Genomic DNA, 14,368 nt, shown 5'->3' with positions numbered 1-14,368 from the left:
AGGGAACTTCTGAAAATATAGCTGAAAACGGAAATGCATTTTTCTGCATCAATTCGGTTGTGAATGAGAATATTATTTGAAAAAAGGGTGACTGGTTAGCACGTCCACCTCACAGTGCAGAGGTCATGGGTTCGATTCCGGGGTCCAGCTATCCTGTGTGTAATTTGCACGTTCTCCCCGTGTCTGCGTGGGTTTTCTCTGGGTACTCTGGTTCTCTCCCACATTTGTCTTTGCCCTGCGATTGGATGGCAACGAGTTCAGGATATACCCCACCTACTGCCCAAAGTCGATAGAGATAGGCTCCAGCACACCCTTGACCCTCGTGAGGATAAAGCGATTCAGATAAGGGATGAATAGATAATTTTAAAAAGTCAATTTAAAACTGTGATTATTGGTCCGCTGGTGTTGATGTTTCCACCATTACTACAGATGGCGGTAGCGAGCTTACAAGGCCATGCTGACGCGTTAGGAAAAAAACGAAAAAAAAAACACAAACAAGCATTCTGTTGAAACCCACACGCACAAAACCAAGATGGCGGTGCAGGAGACAGCGTCTCAACTCTCGATGGCTCTCAAAGTACAAGAATATCCTACGCTCAAGGTAAACAACCGACACCGAGTGAGACCGAACGACCACTCGGCGCTTGTCGCGACCTGGCGTGGGGGAGTGGGGGCGGGGGTTGGAGAGAGTTCCTGACTCCTGGCGAATTTGACACCCGTCTTGGTAAGATTTCAATGTTAGCCAAGATAGCTTAGCCCAGATATCAAATCTTCGTATTTTCCCCTCATAACGAATGTTGGGATTTAGCATGACAGGCTTATATGTGCTTTCTGTCCACTAAATTACAATAAAGCCTTTAAAATGACATGTCAGTGTAACATGGGGTCCCCCCTTTATTCAACATGGACGACGGGGGTGGAATGTGTTTCTTGTCGTAAAATGGCGTCACGCTGAAACGTTTTGACAGTCAGCTGGAAGTCGAACGGCAACGTGGTCGCACCATTTATAAGGGCTCAAAAGGCAAGCTCGCTTGGGGCATACCAAATCGAGCAGGCTAAAAGTGATATCTGTTGAAATCACTAGTGTTGGTCGAGTTAGTTGCGGGGGGCTCGTGGGGCAATACAGCTCCGTTTTAGGGGGGCTAGTGGGAGCCCCGTCCTCCGCGAATGTTCCCCACAAAATGGCCAGCGAGAGGAAATGAAAGCAGTCGCTTTTCTCTCTCACTGCGACACCAAACCCGGATTACCTCCCCCATCCTCATCTTCCTCCTCCCAACCTCGCCCTCTGCACACACGTCTGGATCTGTCGCCGTGAGTAGCTATCCATGAAGAACCTCATGCATCATCCTTGTATGTGTTATGTTGAAGGAGGTGTGAGTGTAAGGTGTCTGTGCTACGATGCTGCAGTCAGGAGGGGTTGGCGATGATGGGATCCATTTTAAGTGCAAATGGTGGGGCATGAGGCCCACATCTGCAGGCATTGCAGGAAAAAATTGTCGTCACAGCTGCTAATCTTCATTGCTTGAAATAGCCCACCAAGCCTCATGTTAAATATAGTGGTTATTATTTGTGGCGTTGTTACAGTTTGCCTGTTAACATGCTGATTCATGTTTGAAGACATTTTAATGTAGTCCAATGCTGTTAACAGTGTTTCTAGCTGCTATTCGCCGGATTAAAGAATGGAGCTCACTGCATGGGGAAGAGCCTAGGGACCAAAACCTGCCGCTAAACTCTGTGAGTAATTCTAGCCCACCCCATAAGGTTTGTCATTGCCTATTGATGCCTCAGGCACATTTTTCCTCTTGGACAAATTTATGGCCTGACTAAATGAAGCCCCTCATGTCAGGTCAACATGGTCCCTTGTAAGGCTGCACCAATTTTTCAAATAACTCAAATAATCTGTTTAAAAAAAACGTGTAGCAAAATATCCGCATCAAAGCTTTGTAATGAATGATAATTTTTCCTCACGACTGATGTTACAGCAGAATCAAGTATAAATGAGTTGGCACGATGTTGCCAAGCCAGGCAGAAAGAATGCATAAAAGACAGGGGTTTTAAAGATAAGACAATAACAAACTGTACAATGCAAAGCACAACTGACTTGCACAACAGCATGTGTATGATCGTTAGATTATAGTATTAAATATAATAATAGTACTAAAATAAACATGTAATAAACATATTCATACACTACCTGCTGAGCCATAGCCCAGGGATTCAATGCACACGATAAATGGTTCGCTAATTAACACACATCTGCTAACCTGAGCACACAACAGCCAATTTACACTCTCTTTGGTAGCGCCCAAATCACACTATAAGTAACAGACACACTCATTCAAAGTCACGAATCATTTTGTGATTAACATGAGGATGGCAACCCCAAGTCGACAAAAATCATATCTTTACCTCAAAATGCCTATTTTGCATTGGTGGTGTTTGTTCGTTTGGTCAATTTGTTACTATTACTTTCTATTTACTACTTGTTCTTTAATTTATTGGTGGATTCTGTATATTTCAACTTGCAAAACAAAATTAGGAGGAAAAGCTGAACTCTAAATTAGCTAGAGTGGCACACCTTGACATATTTTAGTCTGATGGAGTAAATATGCTCATAGCTCTCAGATCTGTCTCTGCACGGCCTGGTACTGGTCCACGGACCAATGGTTGGGGACGACTGGAATAATTCAATAAATGTTGCCCACAGCCAGCGTGACCTTTGCCTTTGCATAAAAAAAGTGAATGGGTGATTTTTTTTAGCAAAGAACAGGCTGCATTGGCCTCCCAAATCTGGAAAATTTGTGAATGTTGAACATTGCATATACAAGCCTTCACTATGAATGTGTTGTGCTTGAATACAAATGTCCTGTGGGCTAATAATCTAGCTCACTGATCTCCAGAGATCATCAGGTGTGCCATGGAAAAGATGTACCCCACCGGCTGCCCCAAGACAGCTGGGATAGGCTCCAGCAAGCCCGCGACCCGTCTGAGGATAAGCGGATTACAAAATGGATGAATGAAGATAGGACAGTGAAAATCATTGTTCTGAATTCATGATTTCACCTATTCACAGATTTTTGCAGGGCACAAGGGGCCTGTCCTCTGTCATTTGCTGAGAAACTCAAGTATTTGATGTTTTTTTTTTTTTGCTCTGTCCAAAGCCCTGTCTAAAAATTTTTTTTAATGATTTGTTGCTCCTGGGGCCGTCTGGGTGTCAAGCCACTATGTTGATATGAGGGCAAGACGTTTATTTTGTGGGGTCTTTTATGAACATCTCGTGGCATCAAAAGGCAATTGCAAACCTTTTTGGGTGGGCATCAGTTACCCTTGAGTTCTATGCGCGTAGGCTCCAGAGGTAATTTTTGTTCTGTTATGTTCAGCTATCGATCAATGCAAACTGTGACAGGCAGAACAGGTTCTGTAAATGTCTTTCTCCTAGATGGCAGTAGTGTTGTGCTTGAACGAAAGGTCAGGGATTTCATATTGTTGGCAAACACGAACTGAACGGAGTGTGTGTCTCCCTGGTGAACGCATACATACTGGCGTTTGGCAACAATTTTTGAATGGCAGTTCACATTCGTTTAAGATTGGCATGTTCAGTTAGAGTTCCAGGAAAAACATTGCTAAACACACGGCAGACAGTCCATATGTAGAGGGATAAATGTCTTATCTGGCAACCCAAGCTACAAAGACTTGAATGGCTGCATCAAAATGTAAAGCATGATCTTGGAGCTTGGGGTCGGGGGGCGGTTACACCAATCAGGAAGTCTGTATTGTTTGATGAAAAATCCCAAGGTCATTTCTTGTTTGTCCCTGATAGGCATTAGAGCGCTTTCCCTTTGGCTTTCAATGTGGGGGCTTGATACTCTAGTGAAGAAAGCGGGTGAAGCAGCTAGGAATGTCCCGATCACGCTTTTTTTGGCACTCGAGTCTGAGTCTTTGGTTTCAAGTATCTGCCAATGCAGTGTCATGATCCAATACCTCGGCATTGCACTAAGAAAAAAAGAGCATGCATCCGATTTTTCTTAAATTAATATAGAAATATACATCAATGTGTATGGGTTGTATGTATTAAATATATAGTATAATATGATCTGGATATTTCCACCAAATCAGTGCCGATTGCTTGTTTTTTTCTTCCCAAAATAAACTCAGTTCTATATTTATTCCTCTTTTTTCTGAGCCCAACATTTCATGATACACATATTGAACAACTCAATGTGTATTGTTTCATATATGAACTTGGTTTATGATGTCAGCGTTTTGTACTGAAACAATGGGGTTTTTAAAAATAGCAAATAGACACTATACCCATGACATTTGCACTCGGTGAATGTAAACTTAAAAAACAATACATATCAATGTGCAGGACGCTATATAAAAACGTATTTTCATGTAGTGTATGCACGTGTGTGACTTCTCTCCTCTAGAAATGACACGGTTGATTTACAATCTTGTGAAATGACACCAGTGGGGAACAAGCTTGCTTATCACCAAATAATTTACATTACTGAAACTTCTATTTGAAGTTATGTCATTTGGATGTGTCACAATTGCTAACCTGTCCGTCGTACTCTCAAATCTTTGACGATGTCGTTCAGCGAGGAGTATTCTTTATATCAGGCAAGGCAGACTTATTGAAGAGGATCTTTTGGCTTGCCTTTTCCTCCATACAAGATAAACCTACCACTCTGTCTCTGAAGACAAACCTACCACTCTGTCTCTGCCTGCAAGTGGGTTGACATTTTACGGTCACCTGAAGACTTGGGGCGAGTTAAAATGGTGTGTTGGGCAGACAGAGGGACATAGCTAAAGGGAGAGCTCATTTCTGACCTCAGCCTGGTTCCTACCTAAGGTTATATTGTGCTTGTGCATTAAAGAATGCATTCGTTTTTATTCTAATTCCTCATTTATAATTAAGAGCATTCATGAAACAAGCTCTTCTTCATATTTATTTAGACTGAAGGGTGAAAGTAGCGGCGACTAGTGCGGACTGAATGGGTTGCAACATTGGGGGAAATGCCACTGTTTTGAGGGTCATAGCTTGCACCAGCATATTGGAAAAGACAAACTATAAGCTAGTTAATTTTTGGAACTGTGAACTTAATGTATTTAGTCCTTTTAGCCTAATGTTGCTGTCAGCTGAGGGTTTCTGGCTTTTCGTTTCCAATGTTACAGTGTGTGGTAATATAATTGCGGTCTGTGGAACACATCCAGCCTTTGCTGGAACCGAGCAATTAAAGGTTGGATCATGGTGACTGCATTGACTAGTTTACAGCTGTTCGACGGTCAACCCTGATAGGATTTAGCATTAGTTAAGGCAATTACACAACCACCAGTCACCAGATTGACTAGCGATGTTCACTTTTTTCCCCATCTGGAGGAGAATCCCCTCCTCTGCCCAAAGCAACCCCCCGTCAAGTTGTGCGGCAAACAAAAGCAAGGCAGCACAGTCCGATATTTTAGACGGGTCTGAACCTAGCGTAATAGCGCCAAATATATCAAATAAACATACGGTACAATTACAAGAAACTATTTAACATACAACGCTTCACAAAAATAATGTGCGTTATTACCCTGTGCGTCTTATGTATTAATTTTGTTTTTGTTTTTTAAATAGAGCCGTTCATTGATACTCAATGATATGGTGTGCCTAATGGTCCGTAAATACAGTAGTTCAAAATCTTGAATTTTGATCTATGACCTGAACTAGTTCATTTTAAAGCTTGTGAACTGAACTTAAAACTAATTTGGTGTTCAGTTGTGCCCAAATTGAGTGAATTAAATCGTTCCAGTGTCATCTGGGGGTTGAGGCAGATTGGTACTCCATATTGTGGTCTTTGCAGCATTCCATTCAGGAGGTTCCACTATGACATCCATTTTGTTTGCTCTCTCTCTCTCTCTCTCTCTCTCTCTCTCTCTCTCTCTCTCTCTTGGATCTACTGCTTCCATACTATAATAGATTTTTGCGATATCAGGAGATATAAAGCAAATCGCAGAAGGGAAAAAAACTTGATTTGAATGGTATCATTGTAATTTTTTTTAAATTAAAATTGAAAATCTGATTTTTGACCTTTTTTTTGGATGGGCTATACAGTATTGGCCACCCGTACTTGACACAGTATTTTCTTCCTTGCAGTTGCAAATATTCAGGGTCAAGATGCTCAAATATCTCCCCGTTTGTCATCCTTCAGGTGCCCTACGAGACACTGAACAAGCGCTTCCGCGCGGCCCAGAAGAACATAGACAGGGAAACGAGTCACGTGACCATGGTGGTGGCTGAGCTAGAGAAGACGCTCAGCAGCTTCCCGGTGGTGGACTCTGTGGTGTCCCTGCTGGACGGCGTCGTGGAGAAGCTCAGCGCACTGAAACGAAAGGTAACGCGAACACGCTTCTTTGGACACAACATTACGTAGGCGCAGACGTGGCGAACGTACTCACACTTAATTTTTACGTAGAAGTACTGATACGTGGGTAAAAAAGTACTAATTGAACTCCTTAACTCATAAAGAACTCAGTGAAATCCTTAATTAAGTAGACTCTTGCCTGTACCTTAGTACAAAACTGAAACTGAACTTTTAATGTCCAATTTGTATAGAACCCATTTGATAACATGGGTCTTCATGGAAAAATAAAAAACTTTTCTTCACACAAACCCCAATTCCAATGAAGTTGGGATGTTGTTGAAAATGTAAATAAAAAAGAATACAATGATTTGCAAATGCTTTTCAACCAATCTTGACTTGAATAAAATTCTAATATAATACTAATTGTTCCACATGGTTGTCGTGAGCAGAAGCAATATTTGTGAGGAAAAATTGTCAACTGATTTGTTAGTGAATCAAGGTTCCACCTTAGAGGGTCCACATTAATTGCTCCTTTTTTTCCACCTCACTAGAGCAGTGCAGCATACTCATAACTTAACCAACGTTATTGCTTGCTAATCCTGGCCAAAAAAAATGCTAAGTGATGGCTTGTATCTCAAAAGTCTCATAAGTGGGGCCTCTCATAAATCGAGGTACCACTGTATCAGATACCTAAAAAGGAGTGACTTCCCACTGAATAAATACAGCATGTTTTCTTTTTTAGGCCGCCGAGTCCATTCAGGCAGAGGATGAGAGCGCCAAGCTTTGCAAACGGCGGATCGAGCATCTGAAGGAGCACAGCAGCGACCAGCCGGCCTCGGTCAATCTGTGGAAGAAGAAGCGCATGGACCGCATGATGGTCGAGCACCTGCTGCGCTGCGGATACTACAACACGGCTGTCAAGCTGGCGAGACAGAGTGGGATCGAGGTCAGCCATTTTGTTTTGAAGTGCCGCTCGCCAGTTTTGTTCCATGCGTAATCAAGTCTTTTAACGTTTGAGGATCTGGTCAACATCGAGATGTTCCTCACGGCAAAGGAGGTGGAGGAGTCGCTGGAGAGGCAGGAGACGGCCACCTGCTTAGCCTGGTGCCATGACAACAAATCTCGCCTTCGCAAGATGAAGGTAGCCAGTTCGTAAGGCTGAGTCCCATCATACTGTTCACAATAAAATCATGTAACATGTTCCATACACACATAGTCAAGTCAATGAGATGCAGGTTAACCTCCAGTGACAATCATAAAAAGAGGAGCCACTTTTAAAGTTGTTTTTATTGGTTTCAAGCTAGGATTGAAAGAGCAAGTTAGGATGTAAAATTTTGTTTCAATCCAGTGTTAATGTTTCAAATGAAGAGATTTAAGATAGTGTTAGGTTTTCAAGTTTTGGGTTCATGCTGGGGTTGGGGTTTCAAACTTGTGTTTCAAGGCTGTGCTAGGGTTTCAAACAACGTTTAGGAATTCCAAGTAGGGTTTAAAGCCCGGGTTCAAGTTTCAGGCCGGTGCTAGGATTTCAAATTGCTCTTTTAAATTGGTTTTAGGGTTTTAAATCATGGTTTCAACCTGTTTTAGGGTTTTAGATTGGTTTTTAAGGCCTGTGTTTGGGTTTCAAGCCTGAGTTTGGGGTTCAAAGACTGATGTCGAGGTGAGACCACATTAATTTTCAGATTTCTCCAATTTGTTACACGTCTTATTGTTGCACTAGGTGTAGTCATTCTACAATAGGTGTCACAAATGTCATATTCCTTCCATCTGATTTTATTTGATCGTTCAGAGTTGCCTGGAGTTCAGTCTCAGAATCCAGGAGTTCATCGAGCTCATCCGACAGAACAAACGAATGGATGCTGTCAGGTACCTCTATATTGCAATGTTTGTATTAAGTGTAAACTAGTTTTATTAACACCAACTGTTGCCAATTATATGTCAGACATGCAAGGAAACACTTCAGCCAAGCCGAGGGGGGACAATTGGATGAAGTACGGCAGGTGATGGGCATGCTTGCCTTCCCCTCTGACACACACATCTCCCCATACAAGGTAAATCTCACACAATGGACAGAGGGGTAATGTGACCTGGTCCTGGTTCATGTGAGAATCTTGTGGCACTCTCAGGATCTGTTAGATCCAGCCCGCTGGAAGATGCTGATCCAGCAGTTCCGGTACGACAACTACCGACTGCACCAGCTGGGAAACAACTCCGTGTTCACCATCACCCTGCAGGCCGGACTGTCAGCCATCAAGACGCCGTATCCTTCCGCTGCTTTGAACTGTGCCGGTTTGAACCTTTTTTTGTACTTACTGCTCTTATTGTGGGTGGTTTACTGGAGATGACCAACACAGCACACCACATCACCAGTGATGCGTTACTAACAGGTTACTCAGTAAAGACTGCTGTTTTCCGTGTCGTGCGTGCATGTACCCAGCTTAAAATTGAGCAGGTTTAAAGTGTGCAGCTGTCGGCTCTGACTTTTTCCTGAGCAGATTGAGTCAGTAAAATCACTCGTACCCCTGACATACACCACAGGATAATTTTTTGAGGCCTCGGAAGATGAGGCTTTTGCTGACTTTAATCGTAACGTAAGGAAAGTGCTCAAATTAGTTGTACCTAAAAAACTGTGAACCTTAACTGTACCTTACAGTCAGTGTTATAAAGAGGATGGCACCTCCAAGAACCCCGACTGCCCCGTGTGCAGCAAGTCCTTAAACAAGCTTGCACAGCCGCTGCCCATGGCCCACTGTGCCAACTCCAGACTTGTGTGCAAGATCTCCGGCGAGGTCATGAATGAGAACAACCCCCCCATGATGCTGCCCAACGGATACGTGTATGGATACAATGTGAGTGCATGCACACCTGGAATGTGGACAGTAAATTATTTGGTCAAAATGCTACATTAGAAGTGTATAGAAAATTAAATATTACGGAAATATGGTAGATTACAAATACGCGGAGATGGGCATTCTGTCACTGGGGCGGAATGGTCTGTCGGTCAATCCCGGGTGGACGTTCATTTTGGGGATGGGGGGTGAGAAGTTTTTTAAAAAGGACTATGCAAGAACGAAAGTGTGTTTTCATCCATCCCTGTCATCGTCTCTAATCGGGTCAAGTACCTACGGACACCCATTTCACTAACGACGGACAAAAACAGGTCCAGCTTGTACACAGTAGTGTCCCAGAACCTTTCTCAGTCTCTCATTGTTGCACGAGGCCAATTGGCCGTTGGGCTGGGTGGATGGATGTTCCAAACTCGAAAAAAATTCTCTCAATGCAGTAAACATTAATTGCTACAAATATCTAAATGTGGGCTTTCTATCAATCTGATGAATGTTCATTTGCCTTTATCTTAGTATCCTACAATGAATAGTAGATCTGATATTGTTTGTTCGAAAAATTTATTTTTTTAATACATTAGAAAATGCCCTTTAATAATATTTAGAAACACACACATTTAATTGCAATCACAATTTTAAGAAAAAAAATCTGATTATTTTCCAAAATCATTCAACCCTCGTACATCAAGCGGTACAGTCATACCTCGGTTTTCAAACGTCTCTGTTCTTGACCAAATCTGTTTTCGACCAGAAAATCCGAGATTTTCACACCTCGGAAATCGGTTTTCAACCAAACTAAGCTAACCTGAATACGCCACTCGACTCCTCTCTGCTTCCGGTTTTTGACCAAACTGAGCAAATCTGAATATGCCATTCAAATCCTATCGGCTTCCTTACACGAGGAAGTGACGCTTTTCGAACAGCCTTCTGGAACGAATTATGGTTGAAAACCGAGGTATGACTGTATTTATATCAACAATACTCTTTTAACATTGTGGTACATTACAGGTAGGTTGTTAATAAATATGATTTAAATGTTCTTTGCTGTCTTTCTCTGGCAGTCCTTGCTGTCCATCCGCCAAGACGACAAAGTAGTTTGTCCCAGAACCAAAGAAGTCTTCAGCTTTTCCCAGGCTGAGAAGGTTTACATCATGTGATCCTGCACTCTAACACAACAAAAAACGGCAGAAGATTAACCCTGAAAACACTCCTACACACACACACGCACGCACACGCACACACATATATTCCATTCTTGCCCCTCACAGACCCCCTCCTCCCTCCTCCAGCCATTTGATCTCACAGACCACCAGGATGCTTCCTTCAAGACTGGTGTACAGAGATTACATTGACAAACATGTCTGCCAGGTAGTCAAGTATGGGTTTTCTTGCTCAATGCATACATTGCTGCCTCTGACCCCCCACCCCCAACCCTCCACATTGGCTTTAAAAGTCACATCAAGACTGCATTAGAGATGTAAATAGTAAATAGGCGTTGTTCACAGATCTTGATGACTCATCATCGTGGGGGTGGGTGACTGAACAAGTCTTGTCTCCACCGGTTTAACTCCCTTTCCATTCTCAATAAAAGGCTCTTTTATGTTCTACAGTCGCATACTAACTCATGACAAGTATCTTTGATGATGAGGCTGGTCTTCCTTCTTTTTGTTTTTTCGCCTTGCTTGAGGTTTTATTTCATTCATTTTCACCATCCGTCTTAACTTGATTCATTCACGATGGGAGTTTGATAGTGGACAAAAGTACACAAATTCCATAATGTCTCTACAATTGAACCACTGTTATACGATAAGCAATGAACAGACATTTTTTTGGGGAGTAGCTATTGAGGTGTTTTGATACATCTTTCTATGGGCACCATTATTTTCCAAGCTGAAAAGTGGCTAGGAAATTGTTAAGACACTTAGTGGACACCCTGTATTGGGGACATGAGCTTCCCATCTGAGGCTAATCCTCGAGATTGTTTTGACGGGCACATTTTTCCACACACACCACTCATGGGACCTTGTTTTGTGCACTGCCAAGCATACAAGTGTCCCAACACACCTTGAATAAAAAAAGAACTCCTGGTCCAACTTCTGACTAATTTAAGTATGTAATTGTTTAGGTGTTAAAAATACTTTTGTCCAGATAGTGTGTTCTTTTTGAACAAATTTATGAATTTTGGATGTGACAACTTTCTTCCCCCTCGTCATTTTCGATTGATGATGATGATAAAATATTAAGCACAAAATTCAGCATGACTTTCAAAAAACTTTTGAAATTTTCACCACATAGAAGAAGACCAGACTTTTAATTTTAAGACTTTTGACTGGAGGACTATGACAAACAAGGAGTTGCTCTCTTGTGCCCGTTTCGTGACTGTGGACTGTCCTGTGTATTTCTGTTCTTAGACTTAGCCGAAGATGATTTTTTTTTGTCATCGATATGCCTCAAAGATTCTACTTTTTTTTTTTTTTTTTTTTTTTTTTGTGGGTTTTTTTTTTTTTCTCTTTTTTGTGGCATTAGCTCTTCTCATAACGTTTGGGTGAGCCGAAAAATTTTTTTTTTTTTTTTTTTTTTTTTTTTAATTGGCTGCTTTCTTTGTCTCTGCTGTTCTGAGGGTGTCGCTGGCTCATCACTTAACTCTGTTTCCATGGGTATGATGTCTGCTGAGTCTCTCACCTGATATTTTGGATTGAGGTGTGACAATGCAAGCCATAGAGATGGTAATACAGTGTAAACCTCAAACTGCATCATGCCAATAAAGTCAGTTGAATTAACTTTTGCATCACATTTGCATCACTGCTTTGGGGATATTTTGCAACCATTTTGAACATGTTTTAAACCACGGGGGCCTCTTAGGTTTTGGGTGCAGGGGAGAATTTTCTTCCAAGGACTCAATTGTTTAACGCTGGTTTAACATAACTATCATGTGCACCGCAAAATTCTGTATGGTGTTGAATTAGGGTTTAACTTCATTTTCAAGCCAAGCCTTACTTGTGCTAATTACTGTTGCAAAGATGGGGTGAGTGTCAACCTAAGGGTGTGAAAAAGGATTTAAGTTTCAATCCAACGTTAGGGTTTCAAATTGCGATGTAAAACCAGCGTTAGGGTGTCAAATTATGGTTTCAAGCAGGAGTTAGTGTTTCAAACAAGCAAGTGTATCAAATTAGGCTTTCATGCCACAGTTAAGGTTTCAAGTTTGAATTGAAACAAGCCTTGGAGCCTAAAGTTATGGTTTTAAAGCCTAGGTTAAAATTTCAAATGAGGGTTCCAGCATAAGTCAAGCCAGGCATGGATGTCAAAATGAACAAAGGGGAAGTTTCTATTTTTGTTTATTAATATATCAGTCATAATTTGGGTTGACTTTGAGAATGTGATATGTTTGATGTTTATTTTAGTTCGTCATAAAGGAAATTCATCGAGGTAGCTTTCAAAATTTTTGAAAGGATATGCGTTGTCTTTAACGCCAAAAAATGGGGTGAACCCAAAAAGGGGCGGTGCCTATGTGACGTGCTTCAGTATAAATATAACTGCGTCGCTTGCATAACCACCATTTTGAGATTTACCACACTGGTTAAGAATTTTTCAGTGCTATCAGTAATCTATTTCAAACATGTCGGACCAGCTTTGTAAGCTCTTTGTCGGCGGCCTCAACGTAGACACCGACGACGATGGCCTGCGCAAACACTTCGAGCAGTTCGGCTCACTCACTGACTGCGTGGTGGTGGTCAACAAGCAGCTCCAACGCTCCCGCTGCTTCGGTTTCGTTACCTACTCGACGCCGGAGGAGGCCGACGCCGCCATGGGTGCAAGGCCGCACACCGTCGACGGCAACACAGTCGAGGTGAAGCGAGCCATGTCGCGAGAGGACGCCAACAAACCCGAAGCCCTCGCCAAGGTGAAGAAAATCTTTGTAGGCGGGCTGAAAGATGACATCGAAGAGGATCACCTCAACGACTACTTCTCTCAGTATGGCCAAATCGAGAAGTCTGAGGTAATCTCCGAGAAGGACACTGGGAAGAAAAGGGGCTTCGGCTTCGTGTACTTCACCGACCACGACGCCGCCGACAAGGCCGTCGTGATTAAGTTTCACAACATTAACGGACACAAAGTGGAGGTGAAGAAGGCCCTAACCAAACAGGAGATGCAGGCTGCCAACAGAAGCGGCATGTCCCCGAGAGGAAGGGGCGGCCGAGGCATCAGGGGGGGGAATCAAAATGGCTACGGCAGCAGAGACTATGGCGGAAACTACAGCTACGGAAATGGCGGTGGAGGCTACAACAGCGGCGGAGGGTACGGGGGCTACAGCGGACATTATGGGGGTGGCTACGGCGACCAGGGCGGTGGCTACGGTGGCGGCAACGGTTACAGCGACTTCGGCAGCGGCTACGGCCAACACTCCTCTGGCTACGGTCCGATGAAGGGACCGTTCGGCGGCCAGCGGAATCCGTCCCCCTACACACGCGGAGGTGGCGGTTACCCCAGGGGCGGCTACGGCGGCTACTAGACCAGACATCGGACCATACCCCACCAGATTATACCTCCAGCCCCGGATTTGGACGTCAAAAGTCAAAACTCAGTAACGGGGGTCGACCCCCACAAACAAAATGAAGACCTCAAAGCCCCCAAACAGGTAGGAAGGTCACTTCCCAAAAAGAACCAGATTAAAACAGATTAGGACACTTAAAATACAATTTAATAAAACAGTTTATAAACATTTTATGTATCATTGCCCACACGTGTAGTAGACGTTTAACCAATTAGACCATTTTGCGTTATCCATTGTTAAAAGTTGAATGTAGGCTTGTTTTTTTATGTTTATTTTAATAATTTAGATGTATTTTTCTTTCCAGTGTACGGGCATGAGTAAATTTTGATCTGTTTTTTTTTTGTAGCTGTTGTCACGAGGCCATTTTGTGACTACTCACGTTTTCCCCAAGTAAAGATGGCGGGAGGCGCACTGCTTTTGTTTCCCCCTCCTTGTGCCCAAACAGACCACGCTTTCATCTTAACTGGCGTTTTGGCAAATTAGCGTCAGTTTGTAATTACTCCCCACTCAGCCTGTAGAGCAATATCCAAATGTATGCTTTGTACTTTCATGTTCTTGAGAAAAACATCATTATTGTTTGAAGACACATAACTCTGTATGTTCATTCTTAAATAAAAGGTTACACCACA

General features: G+C 42.7%; 2 protein-coding genes across 4 annotated transcripts; both read left to right on the top strand.

The window, feature by feature from the left end:
* The first annotated feature begins 493 nt into the window (after positions 1 to 493).
* Positions 494 to 11,258, top strand: maea (macrophage erythroblast attacher, E3 ubiquitin ligase). 3 transcript variants are annotated; one of them, XM_019884072.1, is made up of 10 exons: positions 514 to 601; positions 1,649 to 1,734; positions 6,195 to 6,377; positions 7,090 to 7,293; positions 7,366 to 7,488; positions 8,134 to 8,210; positions 8,287 to 8,395; positions 8,471 to 8,604; positions 8,998 to 9,193; positions 10,249 to 11,258. In XM_019884072.1, the coding sequence occupies exons 3-10, from the start codon at positions 6,270 to 6,272 to the stop codon at positions 10,342 to 10,344; spliced, it is 1,047 nt and encodes a 348-aa protein (XP_019739631.1). In that variant the 5' UTR covers positions 514 to 601; positions 1,649 to 1,734; positions 6,195 to 6,269; the 3' UTR covers positions 10,345 to 11,258. The 3 variants fall into 3 exon arrangements, with proteins under 3 accessions (XP_019739630.1, XP_019739631.1, XP_019739629.1); XM_019884071.1 differs by lacking the exon at positions 1,649 to 1,734 and having other exon boundaries at positions 494 to 601; XM_019884070.1 differs by lacking the exons at positions 514 to 601; positions 1,649 to 1,734 and adding an exon at positions 1,136 to 1,311.
* Positions 11,259 to 12,723: 1,465 nt separating this feature from the next.
* On the top strand, positions 12,724 to 14,368 carry LOC109524311 (heterogeneous nuclear ribonucleoprotein A0-like). The gene has a single exon (XM_019884094.1). The coding sequence runs from the start codon at positions 12,804 to 12,806 to the stop codon at positions 13,695 to 13,697; it is 894 nt and encodes a 297-aa protein (XP_019739653.1). The 5' UTR covers positions 12,724 to 12,803; the 3' UTR covers positions 13,698 to 14,368.

This window comes from Hippocampus comes, unplaced genomic scaffold (genome assembly GCF_001891065.2).
Source record: "Hippocampus comes isolate QL1 unplaced genomic scaffold, H_comes_QL1_v1.1 scaffold156, whole genome shotgun sequence".
NCBI classification, from domain to species: Eukaryota; Metazoa; Chordata; class Actinopteri; order Syngnathiformes; family Syngnathidae; genus Hippocampus; species Hippocampus comes.
The sequence above is the reverse complement of the archived record's forward strand: the minus strand, read 5'-3'. Positions and strand labels throughout refer to the sequence as shown.